Consider the following 26518-nt stretch of genomic DNA (forward strand, 5'->3'; position numbering starts at 1 on the left):
TAAAAACCCCCAAAGATCCAACTGGATCGTCATTGACGTGAAGTATTGAATCAGTGGGCAGAATGGAGAAAAGATTGATCATCAAATAGTTGAATCTGGTCACATCTGAATGTTGTAGAGATATCGAGATATTCAACGAAAGAAAAGAAATGTCTTTAATCTTTCGACCGTATTTATCCCAGAAGTCCCGGAGAAAGAAACCAAGCCAAACACCCGTAATTCCTCCAAATCACTGCTTTGTGCCAGATACAGATCCATCAGCAGAGATCTGTTCATCTCTTCTCTGTGAGGAAGGGAGGCTTTTCACTGAGAGGAAAACTAAACATCTTCCGTCGCTTCTAACTTTCTCTCTAAGAGATCATTGTTCATGTAAATACAGCCGAAATCACCTCACAGCTGTCGTCTTTCAAATATGTGAGTGGTGTTTTTGTCAGACAACGTTGCGGGTATAAAAATCGTAGTTTTAACTGAGCAGAGCAGCAGCCCGGAAATAGCTGGGAAGTGACGGCTGGTTAACGTGTAATCGTAATGAGCCGCGTTTTAGCCGCTATTTCATGTTCATCCTGTTGTCTGACAACAAAAACAGAACAATATGTAAATGAGAACAGCTTTAGTGGGAATTCGGCTGTATTAAAATATAGTATATGTCAACCTGTAAAATTCTACCTGTTGTAACAGATCGGATTGTGATCGCCCTGCAGTACCTAAAGAGACCAGCAGGTGTCCCTTTCCTGTCCTCTGTGACGTCACTGCTAACGGTCTCCACTCTGCTCAACTGTTTGGGGTTTCCCGGAGTACAATGCACGGGTTCTCAGGGCAAACACAAAAGTCAGCAGGAGCAATGTTTACTGTCACTACAGATGAGCACATAAAGAATATTTAAATATTTAAACAGTTCATTTGTACATTTTTTCATAAAGCCCTCTGTTGGAAAGCTTAATGTTTGGTTTATTGTAAATTAGGACTCATAACTGCCTTGTGGGAGGAGTAAATATTGTACAAAGAGGTCTCATGTTCTTGGATTTGTCTTGTACTTTAACATGTACTCAGCCTCCCATCGGTTTTGAAAAGCTCTGTTTTCAGAATCAACTTTTCTCTCCTCCATTGTGAGGGGCATCGTAATAACTTTTCAACAGGGTTGCAGCCAGTTGGAGCGCAACAGAAGCTGACTTGATTGACGTGGGAAAGTTCCCGGGTATCCGAGCGTCCGTAAAGGCAACTGAAGCACTGCATTATGGGATCTGTAGTTTGTGTATTATGAGCGCTTCATATCGCCGGGCCATAATAATAAATCTATATAAAATGATCTCGCGGGCCGGATATAATTGCACGCTGGGCCGGATGTGGCCCGCGGGCCTTGAGTTTGACATAGATGGTGTATACTGTCTGGGGGGGCAGCGGCCCCTAAATGGCATCAGCTGCTCATCAACGGTGACATGAGGCCCGGGGTTTTAAACAGGGGGAGGCGGTGCACCCACTTGTCCCACACTGTCCTGATGGCAGCCAGCTTGTGTCTCTGCCGTCGAGCCGGTCTGTCGTCTCGGTTATCAAAGTGGATAATCTGGAAATGATGTGGACGTTTTCCAGAGACATTATTGCACGGACAAGTTCTCTGCCAGTTTCTGCATCCCACAGGGACTCTGTGGATTCCTCTTTGGACCTGAAAACTCCAGCAAGCATAAGAACCCTGTAAATGGGTTTGGTCCATCTCCTTCCACCTCCCTCCAAAAACACCTTCCTTCTAAATTAGTGCAATCTAGAATAATGTTCTGGATGGAATCTGGGATGAAAAGCTCAAAAGAAGACCTGATGTCCTGCACATGAGTAACCGCCATCCGTGTTGGCCCTGGTTGAATCCTTATCACATGGGCAGCCATGCGGGGAGGCTCATTTCTTGAGCAAGAGGACCATTGAAGTTCAAAATGTTTGGACATCCATCTTTCTTCCCTTGCTGGCTGCTGACGAGCTGCTCCTGGGGCTCGTCTTCCTTTTGGAACGAGCTGATGCTCCATCTCATCCTCTTCTTCAAAGTCACTGTCAGACTGAATTTTCAGAAATGTGATCCTCACACTCTGAAACCTCTTCCTCCTCCTCATCGTCATCAAAAGCTTCTCTCTCTTCCAGAATCAATTGCAAGGTCCTCTGAGCAGAGAATCTTCTGGTCATCTTGATCAGTTGTGATGAGGAACCACACTGGTGAAGCTGTATTTATTGTGTCTCGCCCCCCAATTTGCAGCTGGGATAGAGTCTGAGCAAATAAAGATTGGTTCCCGCAAGACAAAGGTTAAAATGTTTGGGAACGTGAGAGCAGACAGGAGTCGGTGCTTGAATTGTTCAACTAAGTTGCAACTGTTGGACTCAGCTCATGCTGGTACAAAGCCAGTATGTGTGAGCCCCCCGTCCTGTGTGTTGTTTAATGAAGCAATAGGAGAAGATATTTAGGCTTCAGTATGTTTATTTAAAAGCAGCAGAGTAATCAGTGACCCAGTGTTTCATTACAGAGATAAAGAAATGTACAGGCAGGATGTTGTTCTTCTGTGATTGGTTGCTGGGTTGATTGTCTCCCTTGGATGGCTGCCACCAACTTCCTCCTCGTACCTGACTCCATACGTTTGGCAACGCCTTGGATGTAACCTGAAACTCAACAGTTATTTGACACACACACATCCTCACCTCTTGCCCTACCGCCATTTGCTCTGTCCTGTTTCTGCACGTACTGTTTGTCTTGTGTTCAATCATATAGAAGTTGCTACGACCTCCAGATGTTTCTCCAGATGTTTCTCGTTCTTCTTAAACTGTGGAGTCTTTGTTACATCCGGACGGTACAGGCCGACCTCGTCTCTCATCCTCAGTACTTTACCATCCTGTCGTGAGCTGCTCCATCTCTTTAATACAATCAGGTTTATTCACAGCAAAATATGCTTTGTAACATTTAAAACTGACAACTGATCCCGTGTATTATCCTCACACCTGAGAGCACACGTTCCTTGTGTTTCTCACGTTCAGTAGTTTTCCATCTCTGCAGTTTATGTGCCTGTACGGTGCAACGTAATATATGTGCTGCATGAAGCTTGGTTATAGTGATATTAAGTGAGCATACAATGTATGTATGTGTATGAACACAACCGGAACGGCAAGAGCAGAAACACAAAACTCACTAACAGGAGGAGGACAGAGTGAACGTACACAGGACCTACAATTTCCACACTTTTATTTTGTATTGATTTTATAAATGTACCAGAGTACATCAAAATAAAATGCAGATGAAGAGATCGAACACATGAATCTAATAAAACAGAGTTAAAGTCCATTAAGATCTTTGTGTGTGAGGAGGACCTTGAATTCCCTCCTGAAATACAGAATCAGCTCTGCAGCATCTGATTTATTGATGGTCCTACCGTTGATGTTTCCAAGGTGGAAAAATGAGTTGTTTTTTCTTACCTGGTTAATGTGGGCCTTGGAACCAACATTTGTGGATTTGTGATTCCTTTTGTTGTCGGTTTCAGTTGCTTCAGTGGAGCCGGGTGCGTTATGGTTGGAAAGCTTGGGACCTCTGGTGAGGACACTTATTGATGGCATCCAAAGCACTGAGACACCAATATCACGCTGCACCGTTTTCCTGCTGGAAGGATTGCTGCGTTGCATCCTGAAGGTCTTTGTTGGACCGGCAGTTTGAGGTATTTTAGAGTTTACTTCTGGTTTTTGTTTTAAAGCCTTTGAAAAAAATAAAATAAAAGTGATAGTTATGTGAAAGAAACGCTTATTTTACTGGTAATAATTTTCTCTTAGTCACAAATAGGCCAATGGCCTTCAACACCTTTGCGCATGCGTCTTATCTCAGCTGGTGTCCCTCATTATGCACGTCATCGCTGTTGGCAGCGGTGTCAACAAATGAAAGTGCAGTTATTGCCCCACAATTTGCATTGGAGAGTCAGATCACGTGGGTCAGATCCCATTGGAGAGTCAGATCCCATTGGAGAGTCAGATCACGTGGGTCAGATCCCATTGGAGAGTCAGATCACGTGGGTCAGATCCCATTGGAGAGTCAGATCCCATTGGAGAGTCAGATCACGTGGGTCAGATCCCATTGGAGAGTCAGATCCCATTGGAGAGTCAGATCACGTGGGTCAGATCCCATTGGAGAGTCAGATCACGTGGGTCAGATCCCATTGGAGAGTCAGATCACGTGGGTCAGATCCCATTGGAGAGTCAGGCTCCTCTTCCTTGTTGCGTTTGAATGAATCCTCCGGTCTGTCCGTGTTATTGAGTCCATAATCAGAGTTAAAGTTCCAGTTTTAGTGTTTCATACTATCGTGTTAAAGTCTTGGACTTTACTGGTTTGTACGAGTGGTCACTTTATTCTGTTTATTTAACCCGAAACCTCCGTTAACTGTAGTTAGTAGTAGCTTAGCCGTTAACCGTCTTCTCGTTGTTTGGTTATACAGATACACGGTGGAGGACTCATCCGGTCCTCGGAGTGATGAAGATGTCTCTGTGATGAAGATGTCTCCTGTGATGAAGACGTCTCCTGTGATGAAGATGTCTCCTGTGATGAAGATGTCTCTGTGATGAAGATGTCTCCTGTGATGAAGATGTCTCCTGTGATGAAGACGTCTCTGTGATGAAGATGTCTCCTGTGATGAAGATGTCTCCTGTGATGAAGATGTCTCTGTGATGAAGATGTCTCCTGTGATGAAGATGTCTCTGTGATGAAGATGTCTCCTGTGATGAAGACGTCTCCTGTGATGAAGATGTCTCCTGTGATGAAGATGTCTCTGTGATGAAGATGTCTCTGTGATGAAGACGTCTCCTGTGATGAAGATGTCTCTGTGATGAAGATGTCTCCTGTGATGAAGATGTCTCTGTGATGAAGACGTCTCCTGTGATGAAGATGTCTCCTGTGATGAAGACGTCTCTGTGATGAAGATGTCTCCTGTGATGAAGATGTCTCTGTGATGAAGATGTCTCCTGTGATGAAGACGTCTCTGTGATGAAGATGTCTCCTGTGATGAAGATGTCTCTGTGATGAAGACGTCTCCTGTGATGAAGACGTCTCCTGTGATGAAGATGTCTCTGTGATGAAGACGTCTCCTGTGATGAAGATGTCTCCTGTGATGAAGATGTCTCTGTGATGAAGATGTCTCCTGTGATGAAGATGTCTCTGTGATGAAGACGTCTCCTGTGATGAAGACGTCTCCTGTGATGAAGATGTCTCCTGTGATGAAGATGTCTCCTGCGGGTCTTCTTTCTCTGGTTCTCTGTCTGAATCTGTCTGCAGGAACATCTGGACACGGTAAGGAACTAATCCTCAGGAGGACACAGACGGCAGCTCGTTGGAGGACAGACATTAGAAAATAGCTTGCTGGCAAAACTTAAAGTTCATCAGCTCAGTGGTGGAAAGAAATTCAAGTACTTCACCTAAATACAACTTTAATGTACTTTTACCGAAAGTATTCAACACAGCTGAAGATGAAACCGGTGTTTTCCAACCCGACATCTTAAACATCAGTTTAGTCGGCTCCCATTCTGACGACTAGTTTATCAAAGGTTCGAGGAAAAGTCCAGAAACATGAAACTGGATGAACAAGATAATAGTTCCTCCTGCAGCAGGTACAACAGTAATATGCTGCTCACACACTGACTGGTCACTATTAATCATATATTGATGACGGATAATAAATCAGGGACCAAACCAGTACTTCTACTTCAATACTTGAACTCTTCTTTTCACTGATGGTACTTCTGTACTTTTTCTGAAGTAGAATTTCGCAGTACTTTTACTTGTACTGGAATATTTCTACATCGATGTCTTGGTGAGTAAACGGATCAAATAAAATCAGGAGAATAAAATCAGGAACATTTTGTCTCTGCGATGTGGAGGCTTTATTTCATGCATTCATTCCTCCCTGGTTAAACTTCTGGAGCTCCTATTAGTCAGGATTTCTCTCTGAAAAGACCCAGCTGATTCAAAATACTCACAGGAGGTGGCAATATATGTTTTCTCAGTTTTAGTTTCTCAGCACTGGTTTCATATAAAATGGAGAACAATATTTTATAATTCTGCTCCTAACCTATAAACCCTTAATAATCAGGCTGCATCCTCCTTTCTAGATCTCTTGGTACCAATCATTCCTGCAAAAGGAGACGCCATCAGTTATTATTCTGACATCTTTAAATCAGGGATTGTGTTGTCTTGTACAGATGTTTAACAGCTGTCACTTTATTTACTGGATTTAACCGGATTTAACGAGGAGGCTGGTTTCATGTGAAGCTTCTTTCTCTTTCTATTTCTATTTTAATAGACAGACAGATTTGACTTTATTAATCCCTCAGTGGGGAAATTGGGTCTTCACAGCAGCCAAGAAAACCAAAAAGTTCGCACAATATGAAAAATATTACAAATACATATAAGATATAAGAAATAAGATAGATAACAAATAATTATTTTAGAAAAGAAAATAAGAGCAATTAATAAATTCACCCACAGACTATATACACATGTAACACATGATATTCCCTGTGTTAAGTTTAGGACTGTCTTTAGGTCGCTCTGGGAGTGAATGAAACACGGAAAATGTTTGCAGTTTAAAACAAGGAACTGAACTGAAATTTATTATAATTATTAACACGCACAGAAAACTTTTCCCTTCGGAGTCGGTCTGGTTAAAGAGTCAAATAAATAAAGCTCCTCAAAAGCAGTGAGCAAAAATCCACCAAATGAGATTCTTCAGTGTTGCAGCTCATATGTCTTCTGAAGATTGATCTCCTGACGTGCACGAGAGCGCCTCTCTGGTGAACGGCAGTATTACAGGTTGGAGTTAACCCTTTAGTTGCTGTTAAAACTATCGTGGGTTACACACAAAAAACAAAACAAATAAAATGACTTATTCACTGCACTTATCTAACAGCTTTAGTTACTTTTCAGAAGAGGATATGAACCAATGGATGAAATAAGAAGCTTTAGAAACATACAGCACGTTGTTAAATATGAAACCATTAGTTTCCTGTCTGTCCTCTGATGTCTCAAACTGAAGTGCTGCTTTATGAAGGTATTTCTGTGTTTTTATTATACAAGAAAAAGAAAACCTTTTAAAAGCATATTTCTTGCACTACAATGTGTTGTCTCCACCTGCTGGTGGTAAGAAGGTACTACACACCAGCACCACCAGGCAGCAAACATCCTGCAAACAGGTTATTTTAAACAGGTGCTGCACTCATGATAATATGCTTCATGTTTCTGGTCCAGATGTCCTCGTTGTTGTCCCAGAGGGGAGTGAAGCCATCTTACCCTGTTCTCCCACCAACAAGGAGAACATTGTACGAAAGCTCTTCATCTGGAATAAAGATGGTCAGAAGGAGGTTTTCTTCTACAATACAGGAATCGACTCCACCAACAGACGTTCAGGTCAAGATGAGCAGTTCAGAGGACGAGTCTTTTATTTTCCAAACCAGCTGAAGAACAGCAACGCCTCCATCGTTATCCGACACACAACGACTGCAGACAGCGGAGACTACACCTGTTCTTTTCCACGTCTTCAGCCAGAAGGACAAATATTCACCGTGAAGCTCCTTGTTGGTGAGTACAATATCTTTGAAAGCATCTTAAAAAGTGGGAACAGCCGAGGTCAGATGAGGATGAACCGCTGCTGAACTCTGACTTTGAAGGTGTTTTCTGAATATGAACCAGTTGTAGCACACACAGTGCAGATGTAGAAATCAGTGACATCATCAATCAAGATTCTCCGTTGATTTCTCCTGATCTGACTGATAAAGTAGAATTCTGTGTAAAAGCAGATTGAACGTGTTCTCAGACTGAACATGAAGTCGGTGTGTTTCACTTCAACTCTGGTTTGTTCTGAGTCTCTGAGACTTCACGTCATTCATGTTTAGAGATGAGAGGAACAATGAATTCAGTTTGTGCTTCAGTTCTGATGTCAGTCTGATTTGATGTGTGCGCCACCTGCTGGTCACAGAGCTGCATTACAACAACACAAACACTGGAAACTGTTTAAAGAGCTCTCAAAGCACCAAACAAAACCTCCTACTACTGTTATAATATTATTAAAAAATACAACTTGTTGTTTGTTAATGACCGATGTTTGTTTACTTTATCAGATACTGCAGGTTTAAGCTCCGCCTCCTCTTCAACTATTTATTCTAGCAGCTGAAACCAACAAACCAGATGATGAGTGAGGAGCGACTGCTGATTGAAACATGATTCATTATTATGTTATTAGATGTTAACGGTGCAGGTGTTCCTAATAAAGTGGCCGCTGAGTGTTTTGTCTCTGACAGAATTCAGCTTCACAACACAAGAGGAGCTCCGACTGTTAAAGAGCCACGTTTCATATTTTACAACCTGTTTTTATACGACTTCAGTGTTTCATAGAAAAATATTGTCGACGCAACAAATTTCACATCGTTTCATTTCAAGGAGTTTTATTTCTTTATTATTATTTTTCCTTTTATTTGGTATCAGAAGAATGTGATGTTAGTTGAAGTGTTGTCTGAACGTGTTCAGTGTAAATGTGCTCATGTTGTGATGGAGTCAGAAACAGTGTTTGCTGCTGTGATCAGTGACTGAATTTAGACTTCAAACTGATTTAAAATGAGTCCGAATCAAACTGATGACATGTTTTATATTTAATTATGTTCTGATTTTATAGTCACCGATTTTTTTGTTCTGTGTTTACAGGTGCAGCTTCAAAACCCTCCATCACAATACTTGGTGAAACAGATGATGGAGTTCTGGTTCAGTGTTCAGTTCGAGGAGCTTCTCCAGAACCTAAAGTCCAGTTGAAGAACCGTTCTGGAAACACGGTTCCTGCTGCAGAACCACAGGTCACAGAAAGAGGAGGCAGCTACGACATCATCCTCCAAACTACTGTGAAGAAGACCGACTACTATCAATGTGTAGCTACACAGGAGGAGATCAACCACCAGATATCTGCTGAGACATACGTCATTGTTCCTGATCAACAAGGTGAGCTTCCTCCTCTTCCTGTTTTCATTCTTCATTGTTTGCGTGTCATTAATTTACAGAAATCAAACTAGAATGACGTCATCTGAGTAAATTCCAGCTCCATGGACTCGAGTATTTTCCTTTTCTGTAACTTTATATTTCTCCATCAGGACGTCTCAGTATATTATGCTGAACTCTGACTTTGATGCTCTGATCTCTACATCTGAAGTGTTTATCAGTCCTGACAACTTATTCCAGTGTTTCCAGACATATATTTTATTAAGTCTGTATTATTTATTAAGTCGAAAAAAAAAAGAAAAAAAAAGCTTAATCGGACTGGTACCTATTAGGCCATTGCACAGCCATAAATAAAACCCACCCAGTGGACTGATAAGACTCTTAAATAAAAGAGCTTCAATATCTGTAATTTTCTTTTTAATTTCAGGTATTGACTTGCTTCTTGTTATTGGGAACTCCCTCTCTTATGTAGAGGTGTTTTCTTATTTGTTACTGACCTTTTATGTTTTGTTACAGTCGGTGCATCGATCGGTTTCTGGTTTTCTGGAGTTGTAAGTCTTGCTGCAGTTCAAGCTCTATGTTTTGCTGCAGCGTCCATCAGACGACGCATCAAGAAACGTAAGTTTAAAGGATGAATTGTATATTTATTAATTATTTATTACCTTGAACTTTCACCTTTGACCACCAAACTCTGAGGTTCAGTCATCTGTTTAACAGATTCATGAGGTTTCAGAGGTGACTGACGTTTAAAGGATGATGCAAAATAAAGATGTTTATGGGAGCGTAATAAATTATGTTTGAGGGGAATATTTATATAATTTCATCTTCTTCTTCGCAGGTTCTCGTCGGTATGAAAATAGAAACAATGAACCGGCCCTGCCACTCAAACAACCGGGTACAGAGGATAGAAACAATATTGAAGCTGGAAGTAAGTGAACCAAAGATGTAAAATGAGGTCAAACTGCCAAATGTCCCGTCTCACGTCACCTCTTTCAGCAGCCAATCAGCTCGTAGAAAGATCTGTTACCAACGTGCCTTCAGAAAAACTAAAAGTTTAGAGGCAGCTTATGAAATGAGGTGCTGGTGTTTTTTTTAAAGTGATTTTCCTTTTTGGAGGTTTTATCATATTCAAAAACTCATGAAAGTGGATAAACATTTGTCTCCCGGTGAAAAATGTCTTATTCTAGTGGAGTCGCGAGGGGGCGGGGCCAAATGACTCGACAGCGCCCCCTAAAGAGATGCCCCGGCGGCCACATTTACCTAAATTCACCAAATCCGGTGGACACGTGTATCACACCCAGACGCACAAAAAAGTTACATTGCACCATTACGTCACCTCGACAGGAAGTCCACCATTTTGAATTTAGTCGCCATTTTGGGCGATTCTGACACGTTGTACTTTGTTGAACTCCTCCGAGGGATTTTGTCCGACCGACTTGAATTTAGTTTCTATGGATAGAAAACATGTTTGGGATTAAAAGTGAACAAAATAATTTGTTTTCGTCGATGTGTGTGCCCGTAGCGTGGCGGCCATTTTGAGCGTCTCGCCATGAAACTACGAGTTGCTTTAAATCTTATGTACATGGACCGACCTTCTCCAAACATCACAGGTATGATAACAGCCCCGCCCTGAAGACCCCTGTGGAGTAATATTCGCTCATAGTCATAGCGCCCCCTGTTGGCCAACTGGAAATGACACTTTTCATACTTTCACATTCTACGTCGAGCTGGTTGATCACATGAACGTAAAGTCGGGTCACAATAACCTAAACATGTAGTTGATGATATATTGAGACATTCGTTCGACTTTGTCAATGGGCGTCGCCGCGACGATGCGGCAAAGTTTGATGTCTCGCCGTGACACAGGAAGTTGATGTTTAAGGACAAAGGATGCTTGAAACCTCACGAAACGTGTAGCATACATCCGGCGTGGTGAGACGATACATCTGATGTGTTTTGCGAGTGGGCGTGGCCAAACGGATCGCCAGCGTCCCCTGCTGGAGACAGGAAACGAGACGAAAATAGCAACTTTAAGCGGGGACACCGGTCCCTGGCGCGCTGCACCTCGTGGAGACGGTTTCGGGGAGGCGGTGCGCGGGAGTGCGAGGGCCCGTTATCACTGCTTGCAGTTTTAATATGTAATTATAATTGTGTTGGATTTCATTTGTTTTGAAAATGTTGTCTTTTATTTTTCATGTTGCTCTCTACATGTGATATTGTTAATGGCCGGTTCAGATGGTTGAGCAGGTTGCCAGCTCGGTCGTCATGTGTGTGAATGTGTGTGAATGTGTGTGAGAACTGAAAGTGTACTGAAGATGTTCAGATGAAGCACCGCTGATCATTTCATGAAAAACTTCACGTATGAAAGCTGACAGATATTTTTAAAGTAGCGTCTGCTATTTATGTTTCCTTGTAGCATCTTTTTGAATGTTTTTTTGGGGATGTTATGACACTAATTACATTTCTTACATCATGTTTAGACAGTTGTTTTGGGAAGAAGGCCGCAGACTTAATATTTTGTGTTTTTTTTTTTTTTATTTTTCACAGACATGGTCTTTTATAAACATTATGTTCAATGAAGTATTTAAAGATTGTCGTATGAAAAGCACTTTTCCGAGGATGTGTCTTCCCTTTTGAAAGATGACCATTTTTTAGGAAAACCCTGTTTTTGTAAGAATAAATAGTTATTTTTCAGATTGTATCTTTCAAACTGTAAAATCGTGTTCAGACCAAAAGGAAAGTGAATTTTTTAGCTCGTGAGTTCAGCTGCTCGAGTTCAATTTTCACACTTGTGTGGACGCGACTTTACGTCCTTTTGAACCTTTTCATTTTCATTTATATGGAAGGACGTACATCAAATTATAGTGATTCCTACATCGCAGCAATAATTCACTTAGTGAACACACCTAAAGGGAACAAAGTAATTGATCTGCTGTTGTATAAAGAAACATCAAAACTATATTGCGTGAGATGTAAAAACATGCTGCATCTGAACTGTTGAATAAAAACTAAAAGCTCCTTTTATGTGACTTGTGGATGTTTGTCCAACAGAGACTAAACTGAACTGAAGTGAAGTTAACAGCATCCAAACTGCTTTTGGATGCTTGAAAAGTTTATTTCAAAACTCTCTGAAGATGCTCAGATAAACTAAATTTAGCATATTTTAGACACAAAGAATGTAATTTAAAAAGTAAATTAATATTAACGCGTAATTCAAAGTACTTTTAACGTTTAAATTTTGAGTGCAGTTTGACTTTTCAGGTCACACAATCTGTGTTGATGATTAAACATCAAAATACATTAACACAAGAACTTGAATGAAAAAAATAAATAATGTATAATTATATTAATGCGTAAATTAATAACATTTTATTCATGTATCTGGTGAAGAAGGAGCTTCTTTTACCCGACTTATATTTATTATATTTCCTCTAATCTCCAACAGTACCTCATATATTGATAGTTTATGAATCTCTGTGTTTGAGTCTGCAGTGTAATGTACCTTCAAACTGCTGAACTACCAAACATCCTTCCTCAAACTCCAGCATCACCTCCACCTTCAGCACTGTTTTCTTCTTGATGGAGGCGTAGAAGGAGGTGGAGACCCTCACAGACGCAGGAAGCTCGTCACTGACAAGAGCAGAGGTACCCAAATGCTTTCCTATGAAGGGCCAAACGAATCTGGATGGAGGGCTTCAGGTCAAAAATACATGTTGACGTTATGTGGAATTACAATCAAATATCAGAATAATTAGAATCAAACGAATTCATCTGGTTCCTCGTTATTTTATTGTTCAGCAGAAATGGTCAAAAACCTAAAGAATACATGTGCTTCAGTTTGGGAGAATAAGGGCGAGGTTATTAAATGTGGTGGAGGGCCAAAACAAAGACAGGGTGGGCCAAAGCGGGCCCGCGGGCCCCACGTTGGGCAGCTCGTCACCGGCAGAGGGCAGCAGTGCACCAAACCGTGTTGAAGTTTACACGTGAATGCAGCAGAGGACTCGGAGAGAAAGAGGTTTGAATTGATTTAGCAGAACGGATAACCGACGTTCAGAGGAAAGCTGCGGCTCGTCGCTGCTTCGTGCTATAAAAGGATCACCTGAAGGGAGACTCACCTGGATGAGAGCAAGGACGAGCACGGAGGGGAGTTCAGGAACCCGGATGGAAAGAGGAGGCAGGAAAAGGACTGCTTCATGTCCGACAGCTCTGAGTGTTGCCGTTACACCGCACGGCGTCATTTGAAAAACCAACAGACGGAACAAATCTACAGACTTGACGACAATAGAGACGATGTGATGGAGACATGTTTGGACGGCGATGCGTTCGCGGACTGTTGGACTGTAGGACGGAGTGCGACTGTATAGGTTGCCGTGGTAACGACGTAGGCGTCGAACACGTGCGACAGCTTCCGGAAGTGGACGCACAAACCCAGAGAACATGTTGTTGATCGTTTCACTTCATTCAATCTCATTCAATCAAGCGGTTTCAACCAGTCGCTGAGAATCTGCGGAGCTTCGACTGATAACAGTGAGTCTTTGATTCAGGAGGAATTAGTTGTCTGTTTAGTTTCTTCTATTGGTCCTTATTGATCAACTCTGGTCAACAACAACGTCATCATGTTTCGGAGGGTAATTCTCCTGTTGGTCTTCATCCGGCTGCTCGCTGTGACGGAATAAACGCTGGATATGAACACGGTAAGAACATTAATTAGATGTTCTCTAAAGAACAAGTTCTACAGGAAGTACATGGAAGGCCTGTTGGAGCTGCTAGCCGATTAGCATCGTTGGAGCTAATCAGCATTCAGCTGACGCTTTTATCAAGAAGTGCATTTCAACCATGAGGGTACAAACCCGGAACAACAACAATCAAGAAAGGACAAATGTCTCCAAGAAAGACAAACTTCCCAGTGCTATAAGTAAGGCCCATTTGAAGGTCCTAAAGTGATGCTTGTTTCTCCTGTTCAAGGTTAAAGTGTGAAGAGGTGTGTTTTTAGTTTCCGGTGGAAGATGTTCAGACTTCCTGCTGTCCTGATGTCATTGGGGAGCTCATTCCTCCATCACAACAAGCCGGTTGTCTTGGTTTGAAATGTCTTTGACTTGTTTAGAATATATGTCCATGTTTGAATCCTAGTTTTGCTAAAGGGTTCAATGTCTTCAAGCCTTTGGGGCTGTCTCTCAGACAGTTTCATATCACTGGGAGCAGGGGCGGATCATTCATGATGAGGGAGTCGCAGCCAAACTGCTGCACAGTCAAAACACTGGCAAAGAAAATGTCCTGTTTGAAATCAGACTGCTGCAGTTTGCTGCTGAAGAATGTTCATTTCTAGAAAGTACATGTTGAGCTGTTTTTGGGTCTTAAAAACCCCCAAAGATCCAACTGGATCGTCATTGACGTGAAGTATTGAATCAGTGGGCAGAATGGAGAAAAGATTGATCATCAAATAGTTGAATCTGGTCACATCTGAATGTTGTAGAGATATCGAGCAGGTTGGCAGCTCTGTGAATGTGTGAGAACTTAAAGTGAACTGAGGATGTTCAGGTTCATGAAAAACTATTCACATGTAAAAGTGAAAAACATGGTGTTCTTTAATAAACATGATGTTCAATGAAGTATTTCAAGATTGTCGTATGAAAAGCACTTTTCCCAAGAATGTGTCTTCCCTTTTGAAAGATGACCACTTTTTAGGAAAACCCTGTTTTTGTCCAAAAGATGAACAGTAATGATGAAAATCATGGTAAATAGATTTAAAATGACACCGTGAATGTTACAGTAGATATGGTCCTCCGTTCTTCAGGTCATCTGCAGAGTGTTCAAAGTGGAACTCTGTTATTCATTAAAAACTCTGATGAAAGAAGACATTTAATCTGGTAAGCTTTTTAAAACCTTCTATCAACCATTCATGAACCACTTGATGTTTTATGATGATGATGAGGAACGTTGCTCCTCTAATATCAGAAACTGAAGAGAAACAATCAGGAATTTACTCTTTCAAAATGTCTATTTATATTCAAATGTCTTTTCTTTCTTTCTCCAACTGTACATCAGTTTTGTTGTTGTAAATCATTGATCAATAAATCAGGTGTCCAACCAGAATTAGCAGCTCTCCCTTGTCTGCTTCCTCCAACCACTCATGTTGTCCTTAACATGTATATCTGTCCAAACTCAGAGACGTTGCTGCCAACAAGCCGTCAGTTGTAAAACATGGACGTCACAGAAGATCTTCACAATCACCACCATTTGTAGAAGGAGACCCAGGAGGAGTGTTACTGACTACGTTTCTGTCATGAATGTAAAATATGCTCATAATCTCCCTTCTGCTCCTCAGTTATGATGAATAGTGGACAGAAAATCATTTGGAGAACATGATGATGTTACAGTCAAGTTGTTTTCAATATAAAATGTCTTCATTTTGTCCTGTTGGATATTTGGTGGGAAATGTCGTCATAGTTACCATAAAATACCAAGTGTCGTGGCCACTGATGTGTTTTGTGAGGTCACGGCGACCTTTGACCTCCAAATCCCGATCAGGTCGTCCTTCGCTCCAAATGAACGTTTGAGGCAGATTTTGGTGAATTTCCTCGGCGTTCCTGAGATCCCGTTCACAAGCAGGTCACTGGGAGGTGACAGGGACCTTGACCTTTAACCTCAATGTTTTTGAAAAGTTAGAAGAAGTATAACTGTTAGTTTTAAATGTCTAACCTCAGCTGAGATCCCCACATCTAACTGCACTTCATAATTCATCCCAACGCTCACTCCCAGGAAGTTACCCTTTTGGGCTGCAAGCATCGACTGTATAGAAAAAGGCTGCAAGTCATATTTTCCCTCCAGACCGCCGAGCTGGCAGTGAAAATGCATTTTCTAACGTGATCTGTTGTTTCATTTCCTGATTGCTTTGTTAACATGGAAAGGTTCTGTTGAATGTCTGTGTTTCAGGATTTTAGGTCCCTATGAGTACTTCCCTTAAGAGAATGAAAATAAAATGCCAAGTAAGCAGATGTGTTATTGATGCAAGTCAAGAAATGATGTGGACTCACTTCACTAACTCAACAGAGAGGTTTGACTTCCTGTTGGATCAGGTTATTCAGATCCTTTAATGACTGATTGTTTTTAGGTTTCACTGTGTCCAGATTGGGACATTATAAACACGTTTTTCTGAATTGTCAAATTAATTATATGCAACGAAAGAAAAGAAATGTCTTTAATCTTTCGACCGTATTTATCCCAGAAGTCCCGGAGAAAGAAACCAAGCCAAACACCCGTAATTCCTCCAAATCACTGCTTTGTGCCAGATACAGATCCATCAGCAGAGATCTGTTCATCTCTTCTCTGTGAGGAAGGGAGGCTTTTCACTGAGAGGAAAACTAAACATCTTCCGTCGCTTCTAACTTTCTCTCTAAGAGATCATTGTTCATGTAAATACAGCCGAAATCACCTCACAGCTGTCGTCTTTCAAATATGTGAGTGGTGTTTTTGTCAGACAACGTTGCGGGTATAAAAGTCGTAGTTTTAACTGAGCAGAGCAGCAGCCCGGAAATAGCTGGGAAGTGACGGCTGGTTAACGTGTAATCGTAATGAGCCGCGTTTTAGCCGCTATTTCATGTTCATCCTGTTGTCTGACAACAAAAACAGAACAATATGTAAATGAGAACAGCTTTAGTGGGAATTCGGCTGTATTAAAATATAGTATATGTCAACCTGTAAAATTCTACCTGTTGTAACAGATCGGGTTGTGATCGCCCTGCAGTACCTAAAGATACCAGCAGGTGTCCCTTTCCTGTCCTCTGTGACGTCACTGCTAACAGTCTCCACTCTGCTCAACTGTTTGGGGTTTCCCGGAGTACAATGCACGGGTCGTGCAGCTGGTCGTGGCGCTGTTGTTCTGCAGGATCTCAGGAGGAAGCGGATCCACTCCAGAGGAGTGGCCTCCTGCACTTCCTTTAGAGAACCGTCGGGTCTCTTCCACAGACATGGAGCTCGTTCTGCTCATCTCTCTCTTCCTGCTGACTGCAAACACGTTTGGAGACGGAACCGGTGAGAGAAAGATTTCTGTCGTCTCATCATCATCTGCAGTTTTGCTTGTGTTTAATTGTTCAAAGTGATCAGCTGTTAGATTAACGAGGAGACAACAGCAGCGCGTGCGACTGTCCCATCAGCCTCCAACTGCATTTTAACATAAAGGTAACGCAGATTAAGGTGACGTCATTCAGTGAAATCATCCTCCTGGTTATTTACAGTCCTATAATACTCATTAATTGGATGTGTTGCATCATTTGGAGGTGTTTTTAAGTTTCGACGTGGGCCGGAAGTGCACTGCTTCCTCTTGACGCACATTTATTTCCGAGAATCTACATTTCATTTCCGATTAAATATCGAATTTGTGCTCCCGTTAAATGAAACCTTTAAATCAGCTGGTGATGTATAAACTAAAGAACATCGTAAATTATATTTCTCATAAAGAATGACATGATGTCCGCAGTGGTGGAAAGTATTTTTACTCGAGTACAAATTTGTGGCATTTGTACTTTAATTGAGTATTTTCATTTTTATGCAACTCTATTCTTTTTCTCCACTAAATCTCAGAGGTAAATCTTCTGTTTTCTTTACTTGCCTATATTTGTCTGACAGCTTTAAGATTACAGTTTTTCATCCTCTTTCCTGACCTGTAAAAAACATGGAACTATGAATTTATTGATTTTAAATTATAATTTTTCTGATAAACTGAAGGATTAAATGTTTCTTTATGAGTTGGAAATATTCAGTTACATTTTAGGCGAAATAAACATTTTTAAAACCTCTTGAAATCACCACAAAAAAAGGTGTATTTCTGAGCTTTTTAAATCAGTTTAAAATCAGCACAATCTTAAATAATACATCAATAAAATGCACATGAATGCAGCGGTAATATTAAACATCATATAAAACAGTAAAACACTGACAGGGAGTGTTAACTGCACAATTCACAGTGTGTACATTTACTTTTCATACTTCTAGTAGCTGCAGACTTTTACTGAAGTCAAGTTTTGAATGCAGAGCCCCCCCCCCCCCCCCCCCACACACACACAAACAAAAGAAATGTCAAACAAATTGAATTAAAATGAACTAATCCCCAGTATTTCCATGTAACCTGAGCTGCAGTAACACATCCTGGTTTTTGTTATCATTTGCAGAAGCAGAGAACGACACGTTTCAGCTCGTTTCCTCTTCGTCTGCCTCCCACACTCAAATCGCTTTTTATTTTATTTTCTGATGAAGCAGAAATACCTGTTTGTGTGGTGACACTTATCTGGATGAAGAGTGAGATTATGTGATAAATGTGAAGAGCTGTCAGCTGTCTAAAAAGATTCCTTCATTTGGCCTCTTTACTGCTGCTGAGCTGGAATGTCACACCTGCATTCATTGTGTTTTTCTGACCACAAGGAGACCACAGCAGTTATCTCAGTGTTGTTAGCTGAAGTCACTCCTTCTTATTAGTTTTCTGGAGGTCCATCTGAAAATAATCCCTCATTCATTAGAAAAACCAACGATGACATCACTGAACATTTCTGAATTAAATCCTCTTTCATAAAGGTTATAATGTTCAGTTTTTCTTTATTCAAACCGTTTTAGAGACGTGTTGGTTCGACTGTATTTCATTAGACTGAAAGGTGTTCGGAGGAAGAGGAGGAGGAAGAGGAGGAGGAAGAAGAGGAGGAGGCTAAAGACACATTTTTATTCACTGGTCTTTTTGTATCTTTCCATATTTACTTTCATATTTTGATTTAACATATTTTCATGTTGTTTTGTGCAGCACACAATGATACGCTGGTGTTTCAGAGGAGATGTGAGTCGTGTTCCCCGACAGATCGAACACACTGACTGATGCATGTTTTTGGTTTTTCAGGGTCAGATGTCACCAGGTTGATCGTGAAAGAGGACGATGATGCCATTTTAATGTGTTCCTTCCCTGAGAGCATCATCGACAACCTCTTTGACTGGAGGAAGCAAGAGGATAAGAAGAAGGAGGTGTTCTTCTATAATAAGGGAGACCATTACAATAACGGCCGTTCAGAGTTCAAAGGTCGAGTCTTTCATTTTGAAGACCAACTGGTGTTCGGTAACGCCTCCATAGTTATCACAAAGACACAGCCGGGGGACAGTGGAAATTACAACTGTGATTTTCCAAAAGATCCGTCATCAAGACGAGCCCACATCGAGCTGACCATCCGTGAGTTCCTCCATGAAACCGTTCTGAGACGCCTGCTTATTTACAGACGCGGCTGGTTCAAGAGTCCCAGATGGACTCAAGTCAGAATAAAAACACCGAGCGTGGACGAGGTCTTCAGATGGAGAAGTGTTTCATCTAATCTCAGATTAAATTCGAGGCTCCGCTCTCCATCTGTTGATGTGGAAGTGTTTTCAGTTTCACAGTAAAAAGTGAGGCCTCATGTTAGTGGATGTGCCGCGATAATGAGCCTTTCTTATAGTTTGTTTCCTGGCAGAGGCTGAAGTCTTGTTTATGTCGGTGTGAACCGTCGCGGAGCCGCAGAGGCTTTCATGGCTCGTGTGCTCTCTCCTCGGCAGTAGGGAGGACATGCAGAGAAAGACGGAGACGAGATGACGTGACCGCTGCAGAGCTGCACAACGCTGAGGAAGACTCACTGTGTTTAAACTGATGAGCATGTGACCACTGTGTCTGTCCATGAGGCCGTCTGAGGGCTCTCAAAACCTGCAGCTCAGCTTATCTTAGCCTGGTTTAACTTAGTTTAGCTTGATTTAGCACCAAGACTGTGAACGCTGGAGAAAAAGATAAACAGGCTCTGACCAAAGATAACAGCTCCTCTAAAACTCACTATTTAACAGGTTATATCTCATTATTTGAATCCACAGGAACAGAAAGTGATCATGTGACCGTTTTTACAGGAGGATGCGTGTTGGATTATTTCCTGGTTGCAACACGTCAGCTGCTGCTCCTGGTTAAGAAAAAACAAACCTGTAAAACCTCAAATTATTTATTTTACACTTTAGTTTGAGTCCCAATGAAACAAATGAAATTTGAAGTGTTATTCAGTGAGCTTTAGAGTTACTTCTGAGTGGGTTCATCACCTTTAGATCAGTGAGCTGGAGGTTATAGTGACTATTTATCACAAATCTAAATCGAACTAAAAAATGAGAAGACCACTGATGCATCATGGGAATGAAGGACGATAAAAGAAATCCACTCTGCAAACAAAGTTTTTCTTTTTTGTTGAACAGAGTTTATATTTTGTGACTTCTGCTGCCTCATTGGTTAAAAGCTTCGACCTCCCCAGGTGCATGCTGGTCCTTCACCTGCCTGCCTACCTGTATAATGTGAGCCATCAGATTGATGTTGATCCACCCGGACGTGTTTTCCAACTCTGATTTCAACCCATCCAGGACGGATAGAAACCAGCCTCGTCTGTAAATGCGCCAGGACGTTTATAAAATCTAAAACTGTGGTTTCCTCTCGCAGTTTTAGATCATAAATAATATTTGTAATAAATATTACCGAGTTTTCTTTTTTCTCAGTTTTACCTGACTGCCAAGTTGATGTCACTGAAACATGTCTAACATGTGTTTTATTTCCCCTTTTAGAGAAAATCTTAAAAGACAGAACATCGGAGAAAATCCCAGGTGAGTCCTGAATTTGAGTATCAGATATCTGATATCTCTGATCACCACATCTCTACCTGGATGTGACGTCACTCATCCCTGATAAGTGACGACATTTTTACGTCAACATCTCTTCGAGTTGTTGCACTTTGAATAATGTAAAAAGTTCACCATCATTATTACAAAGGAAGTAATCTAACCTGTAATTAAGGTACATTAGTGACTTCTGGTTGATTCCATAAACTTTATTTAAACCACCTGTGACGATATTAATGCAGTAATATTGAAGAAGCTGCAAACATCTATTTAATTCATTCTGTATTTTCCTGTATATAATTGAACTTTTAGTGATCAATGTGATCTGGCTGCTAAAACAGCAACTTCCTCTTTACATTCATAAAATACTGCATTATATAAACATATTTAAATGAGTCAGAAATACAGTTTAAAATGTTATTCAAACATTAAGTTCTGTCAAACAATGCTGGGAGGTGAAATTAAGCTCCACAGTACTGTGCTTTTCTTTTCTTTTAACACTTTGTAAAACACTGAATATGGAAAATGATTTTAATCTGTTGTTTATTCTGTGTTCTCAGGTGCATCTCCAAAACCATCTGTCACAATAATTAATGCAACAAATAACGACTGGGCTCTGCTGGAGTGTGAAGTTGAAGGAGCTTCTCCAGAACCGGTAGTCGAGTGGAGGGACGGAGCTGGAAACATCCTTCCTGCTGAAGAACCAAAGGTCACAAAAAACAAAGAGAAAGAAAACAGCTTCAACGTTATTCTCCAGATTTATGTGACCAAGTCCGACAGGTACACCTGTGTTTCTACACAGGAGAAGATCGACCATCAGATTTCTAATAAGATCTATGTGCATTTAAATCGTAAGTAATTTTTTAATCTTTAAATAATTGAGATTTTTTATGTGTTTATGTGTAAATCAGAAACTCAGTCTGAAAGATATGTGAGGTCATCTGAGGTCATTGAGGTCATCTGAGGCCATCTGAGGTCATCTGAGGTCATTGAGGTCATCTGAGGTCATTGAGGTTATCTGAGGTCATCTGAGGTCATCTGAGGTCATCTGAGGTCATTGAAGTCATCTGAGGTCATCTGAGGTCATTGAGGTCATCTGAGGTCATTGAGGTCATCTGAGGTCATCTGAGGTCATCTGAGGTCATTGAGGTCATCTGAGGTCATGTGAGGTCATCTGAGGTCATTGAGGTCATGTGAGGTCATTGAGGTCATCTGAGGTCATCTGAGGTCATTGAGGTCATCTGATGTCATCTGAGGTGTGTGACTCACTAAACTCTGATAAAACACTCCAGCAGGTGAATTGACAGGAACTGAGCCCAGAATGAAGTGAGTTCAGTCTGAATCCAGCTCCTTCATAATTATCTGTGATATGAAACATGAGTGTTTCCAGCTGTGATCAGTCCCAGCAGCTGTATGAGCTGCACACGATCCACAGTCCCTCTCCGATCGTTACCTTCCTGCTGCTTGCTCGTGAGTCTGAGGACACAAACTGAGCTGGTTGAGACGTGACGTCCGACGTGTCCTCAGGGTTTCACTATTTACTGGAAAGAGTCCTTAAATAACTGATTGGGAGCATTTGTCCTCCTTCCACTGCTCCACTTCACATCATCTCAGATTTATTCACATTTAAACACAACAGAGGTCGAACAAAGTTCAGCACATCATCAGAGTTAAAACAGCCGGATAGACTTTAAAAGTTCAAAGAAATAAGCAGTAAAAAATAAACAATAAAAAATATAAAGCCAAAAAAAACACAAGAATGTAGGAGGAATAAAAAATGAATTAAATGGAGGTTTAATTTACACAGAAAAGATTTACAATCATCAGTTTAATCCTGAGAACAGAAACGTTCTTTGTTGGATTCACAGACTGAAAGTGAAAGTTTTGAAATATGTCTCAGAGCGGAGACGTAATTTAACACCATGAGAGTTTCACTATTTACTGAAAACTGGAGCCTAAAATCTCTTTGTTTTCTCCACCTGACGTCTGCAGCGCCGGCCTCAGATAACAAACCCGTCTGTGAGCGTGTTTTCTGCTGACTCGGGAGTTAAACGCCGTCTGAAAGCAGAGTTCAGCCGAGTGGTGACTGTTGGAGTGAAAGTAGAAAAGTAAACAGCTGACTGAACTCAGATCGTCCTCGTCTGGTCATAAATATTATAAATATTCTCCTCCGACGTCAATAAATCCTGCAGGCCGGAAATCAAACCAGAGGAATGTGAGATGTTCGAAACACCAGACTGAAACTGTACAGGGGTGTGTGTGTGTGTGTGTGTGTGTGTGTGTGTGTGTGTGTGTGTGTGTGTGTGTGTGTGTGTGTGTGTGTGTGTGTGTGTGTGTGTGTGTGTGTGTGTGTGTGTGTGTGTGTGTGTGTGTGTGTGTGTCCACACACAAGATGTTAGTTAACTACACACACACACACACACTCACTACACACTCACTACACAAGATGTTGGTTAACTATCTGATCTGGAGGAGACTCATGAAAACACATTTAGGAACTAAATCATCACAATCACATGTTTTTAAGATACAAGTGAAATTAATAAATAAATTATTGATCCGTGTTGAACCACAAATATTCAGAGGTTCACTGAAGTTCTTATTTTCTGTAAATTAATCGATGAGATGGAGACGAAGCGGTTTAATAACTGCAGCAGCAAACACATGAATCACATCAGAAACAATGAGGACACTTTAGTTTTTGTTCTGGATTATAAATTAAAGTGAAGATAAAAAGCAGGACAGTATTATAACTCTACATTAATACAATAATAGCAGCTGGTGATTATTAATCCAACGGAGGAACTTCAAGGCTTCCTGTTCATATCAAACACTTCCTGTTTGAGAACAAAGTCACTGAAGCTGCTGAGACGCCCCCTGCTGGTTTCACCTGGAAACAACCTCATTGTTTATTCATTCACTTTAAAAAAACTACTTTTAAAGCATCAAAGTACAGTTTGTCCAAACAGTAATATGAATATGAACACATTAAGATTAATGATGTGTATGCAGTTTATTCCAACCATGTTTCTGTGTATTTTAATGTGTTCTTCTAGTATTTAGGAGAATTTTAGATTTTCAGACGCTATTAAACTGTTAAAAACAGTTAAAGTTGTTATAATAAATGTTCCTGTTTACACTGAATGACTTTTTTAAAGAAGCACAACTTTAAATGTTTTAAATGTAATAAATGTTCTGCTGTTACATCCTGAGAGTAACGTCACCGTCTTGTGTTTCAGCGAGCAATGGGATGAGTACAGCTGCTGGAGGACATATTGTTGGACTTATTGTTGGACTTGTCCTACTTGTCCTACTTTAGTTGTTGTTTATCAAAGTCACCGCAAAAATCAACCACCAGGTAAGTAGAAATAATGTGTGTCGGCATGTGTTTAATGTGCAGACGATAGTCCTGTCAGTGTTTCCATCTGAAAGTCCACAGAGACGTCGGTCCAGTTCTCGTCCGTCTCCTCCGCTGTTCAAACTATCAGCAGCAGTCGTTCCGTATAAATTTACATTTTGTGACGTAAATTAATCGAAGCTGTAAATTATTCTGCATCGTAGCAGAATGTCATTTGACATGTTTTACATTTGGTTCCTCTTTTAGCTGATATTGAATCAGTGCTGGAAAACTTTGAGTGAAGTTTTCCTGCTAAATCAGTTGTTTCTGCTGCTGCCGGCTTTCAGCTTCATCACAAACACAAACACAAACCCCGTTTATCCAAACCACTGGAGAGCTGACCCAACAGGAAGCATCCAGATGATTGACATGACAGAAAACCCAAATGGTCTGTTGGAATTAATTTTTTGATCAATATGAAAAACTAAAACGTATCAAATCCTTTTCAATGATAAGAATTCAAACACTCTAATTATATTCTGACACATGATGATGATGCTGAAGTTTTACTGCTCTTTACTATCATTATATACTTTATATTTGTTTTAAATCAGTCAAAAAACTAAACAACGAACTTTGTTTACAATTTTAATAAACAACAACAAATGTCCAGACGTGTTGTTTTTTTTGGTTTTGCATCACAAAGCTGCATTTGAAAAAAAAAAATCTTGTTTTATTTTTGTTAATAAATGTTTAGGACATGCCTTTTAAAATGATGTAACATCTCCCGTCTGAGGGGACGTTCACTCGTCCTGTTAAACTCAGCAGTGTTCAGCGTCACATCTGAAAAACTCATTAACTCAACACTGTTTCAGGATTTTAGGTTGGACGTTTTTGTACTGCAGCATCTTGGATAATTTAATAAACATTTTACAGTCAGAACAGGATGAAGATAAACTGGATCTTTGCTGATGTAACTCTGTTTTCTGTTTTGCAGGTCGACGATAAGATAAAAGATGAAACAACTTCTCCAGGACGGTCAGCAGAATGTCTGACGTCGGTGTGACGTTTGAAGCAGATTGTCTGAATGTGTGTTTGTCTGTTTGTGTAATTTTGTACAAATTCCTTCTTTGACTTTATTTGAATATTTCCTATTAATGCAGCTTTTATCCTTCTCCACCCTCCACCACAGTTCAGAGGCTGATGTTGTTGTTGTTGTTGTTGTTGTTTACTCCTTTTGTCCGGCAGCTTTAGTTACATTAAAGGATTTACAGGTTTTTTGTTTTATCTCCTTCCTGTCCAGTTAAAACCACGTATCTCTAAAGTTTGGGATCTTGAAGGATTAAATGTTTCTTTATGTTGATCAAATTAAAAACCCAGTTGTGTTTTCTGGGTCTTCTACTGCTGCATGTCTACTGCATCTTTTTATGCTGTAACATCAAACTATCTTCTGCATTTTACTTCCTGGATAAATGAAAGAATTAAAATCACCTTCAGAGCTCTTTGAGACAAATTACATCAATTTACAATTTGGAGCTTTTTAAATAAAGTTAATTTGACAATAACATGGAGTGAAAATAAAATAATTTGATTGGAAATCAGGACAATTAAAGACAAAGAAGCAACACAGAAGGACGTGAACAACCAAACGAGGAGGACACATGCTTGGTGGACAGTGGGAACAAAAACAGACCAATAATTATGACCAGAAAACTCCTGACTGATCATTTAACACCTGATTCAAGATTCATATCTGGACCATGTTGAGGTTAAAATAATATGAACAAGATGTTCAATTCTGAGTATCAGGAAGAATTAAAGGTCCGTTTGTTTTGTTTTAAAGTTCAAATCAAAGCAGCATTTCTGAGACCTGCTTAAACCCAATTTAATCGTGCACACAATATACGATATAATCATTTAATATTTCTAGAGATGATCTATGATGTTCAAATAGTTCACTTTGATCTGTAATCCTTTATCACATTACTGTAACTGAGTTCAACATTGACCTGAAGCCTGCTGTCCTTCACATGAATGTGAATGTTTTTGAAGCTAAACTTTAAAATAGCTTTTGTGACTTTTGTTATTTGTATTTTTTTCATCATATTGTTGTTTTCTGTCAGTACAGTCACACATTGTTGGTGACTGATACGAGAATTTATGTTGTCAAATGATGAACCTGTAGTTTATCATCTCATTTTAGATGGTGCTTCATTTCTCCACTAATAAATAAATATAACATAAAACTGCCTGTTGTGACTGTTTTTATGTTTGTTGTGTCTTTGATAAGAGAACCAGAAATGATTTTTCTGGATTGATCAGATTTTTTTTTTATAAAAGACTTTTGAAGGAGCAGAAACATTTTGAGTGTTTCAGATATTCTGGATTTAAAACAGGACTTCTTCCCACTGTTTCCTGTTTAATTAGTGTCGTTTTATCCGGATAAACCTTCATTCATGTCTTTTCTTCTTCAGGCTTCTTTTTTCAATCCACAGTTTCAGATTAAAACGCGGAGAATCCGCGTCTTGACGCTTTTATTGTGAAGGATCCTTGGC

The 26518-nt window shown here is 40.4% G+C and overlaps 2 protein-coding genes across 2 annotated transcripts; both read left to right on the forward strand.

The window, feature by feature from the left end:
- The first annotated feature begins 4979 nt into the window (after window positions 1-4979).
- On the forward strand, window positions 4980-11999 carry LOC138210444 (butyrophilin-like protein 10). The gene is made up of 5 exons (XM_069169608.1): window positions 4980-5293; window positions 7247-7576; window positions 8696-8983; window positions 9497-9598; window positions 9819-11999. Exons 1-5 carry the CDS (start codon window positions 5167-5169, stop codon window positions 9914-9916), a joined length of 945 nt encoding a protein of 314 aa, XP_069025709.1. The 5' UTR covers window positions 4980-5166; the 3' UTR covers window positions 9917-11999.
- Window positions 12000-16836: 4837 nt separating this feature from the next.
- LOC138210452 (butyrophilin subfamily 1 member A1-like) lies at window positions 16837-26209 on the forward strand. The gene is made up of 6 exons (XM_069169622.1): window positions 16837-17011; window positions 18861-19184; window positions 20573-20611; window positions 21187-21477; window positions 23866-23984; window positions 24961-26209. The coding sequence occupies exons 1-5, from the start codon at window positions 16948-16950 to the stop codon at window positions 23943-23945; spliced, it is 798 nt and encodes a 265-aa protein (XP_069025723.1). The 5' UTR covers window positions 16837-16947; the 3' UTR covers window positions 23946-23984; window positions 24961-26209.
- Window positions 26210-26518: the final 309 nt, after the last annotated feature.

Source organism: Embiotoca jacksoni, unplaced genomic scaffold (genome assembly GCF_022577435.1).
Source record: "Embiotoca jacksoni isolate LCO1_2020_lvr unplaced genomic scaffold, fEmbJac1.0.p SCAF_46, whole genome shotgun sequence".
Classification (NCBI taxonomy): domain Eukaryota; kingdom Metazoa; phylum Chordata; class Actinopteri; family Embiotocidae; genus Embiotoca; species Embiotoca jacksoni.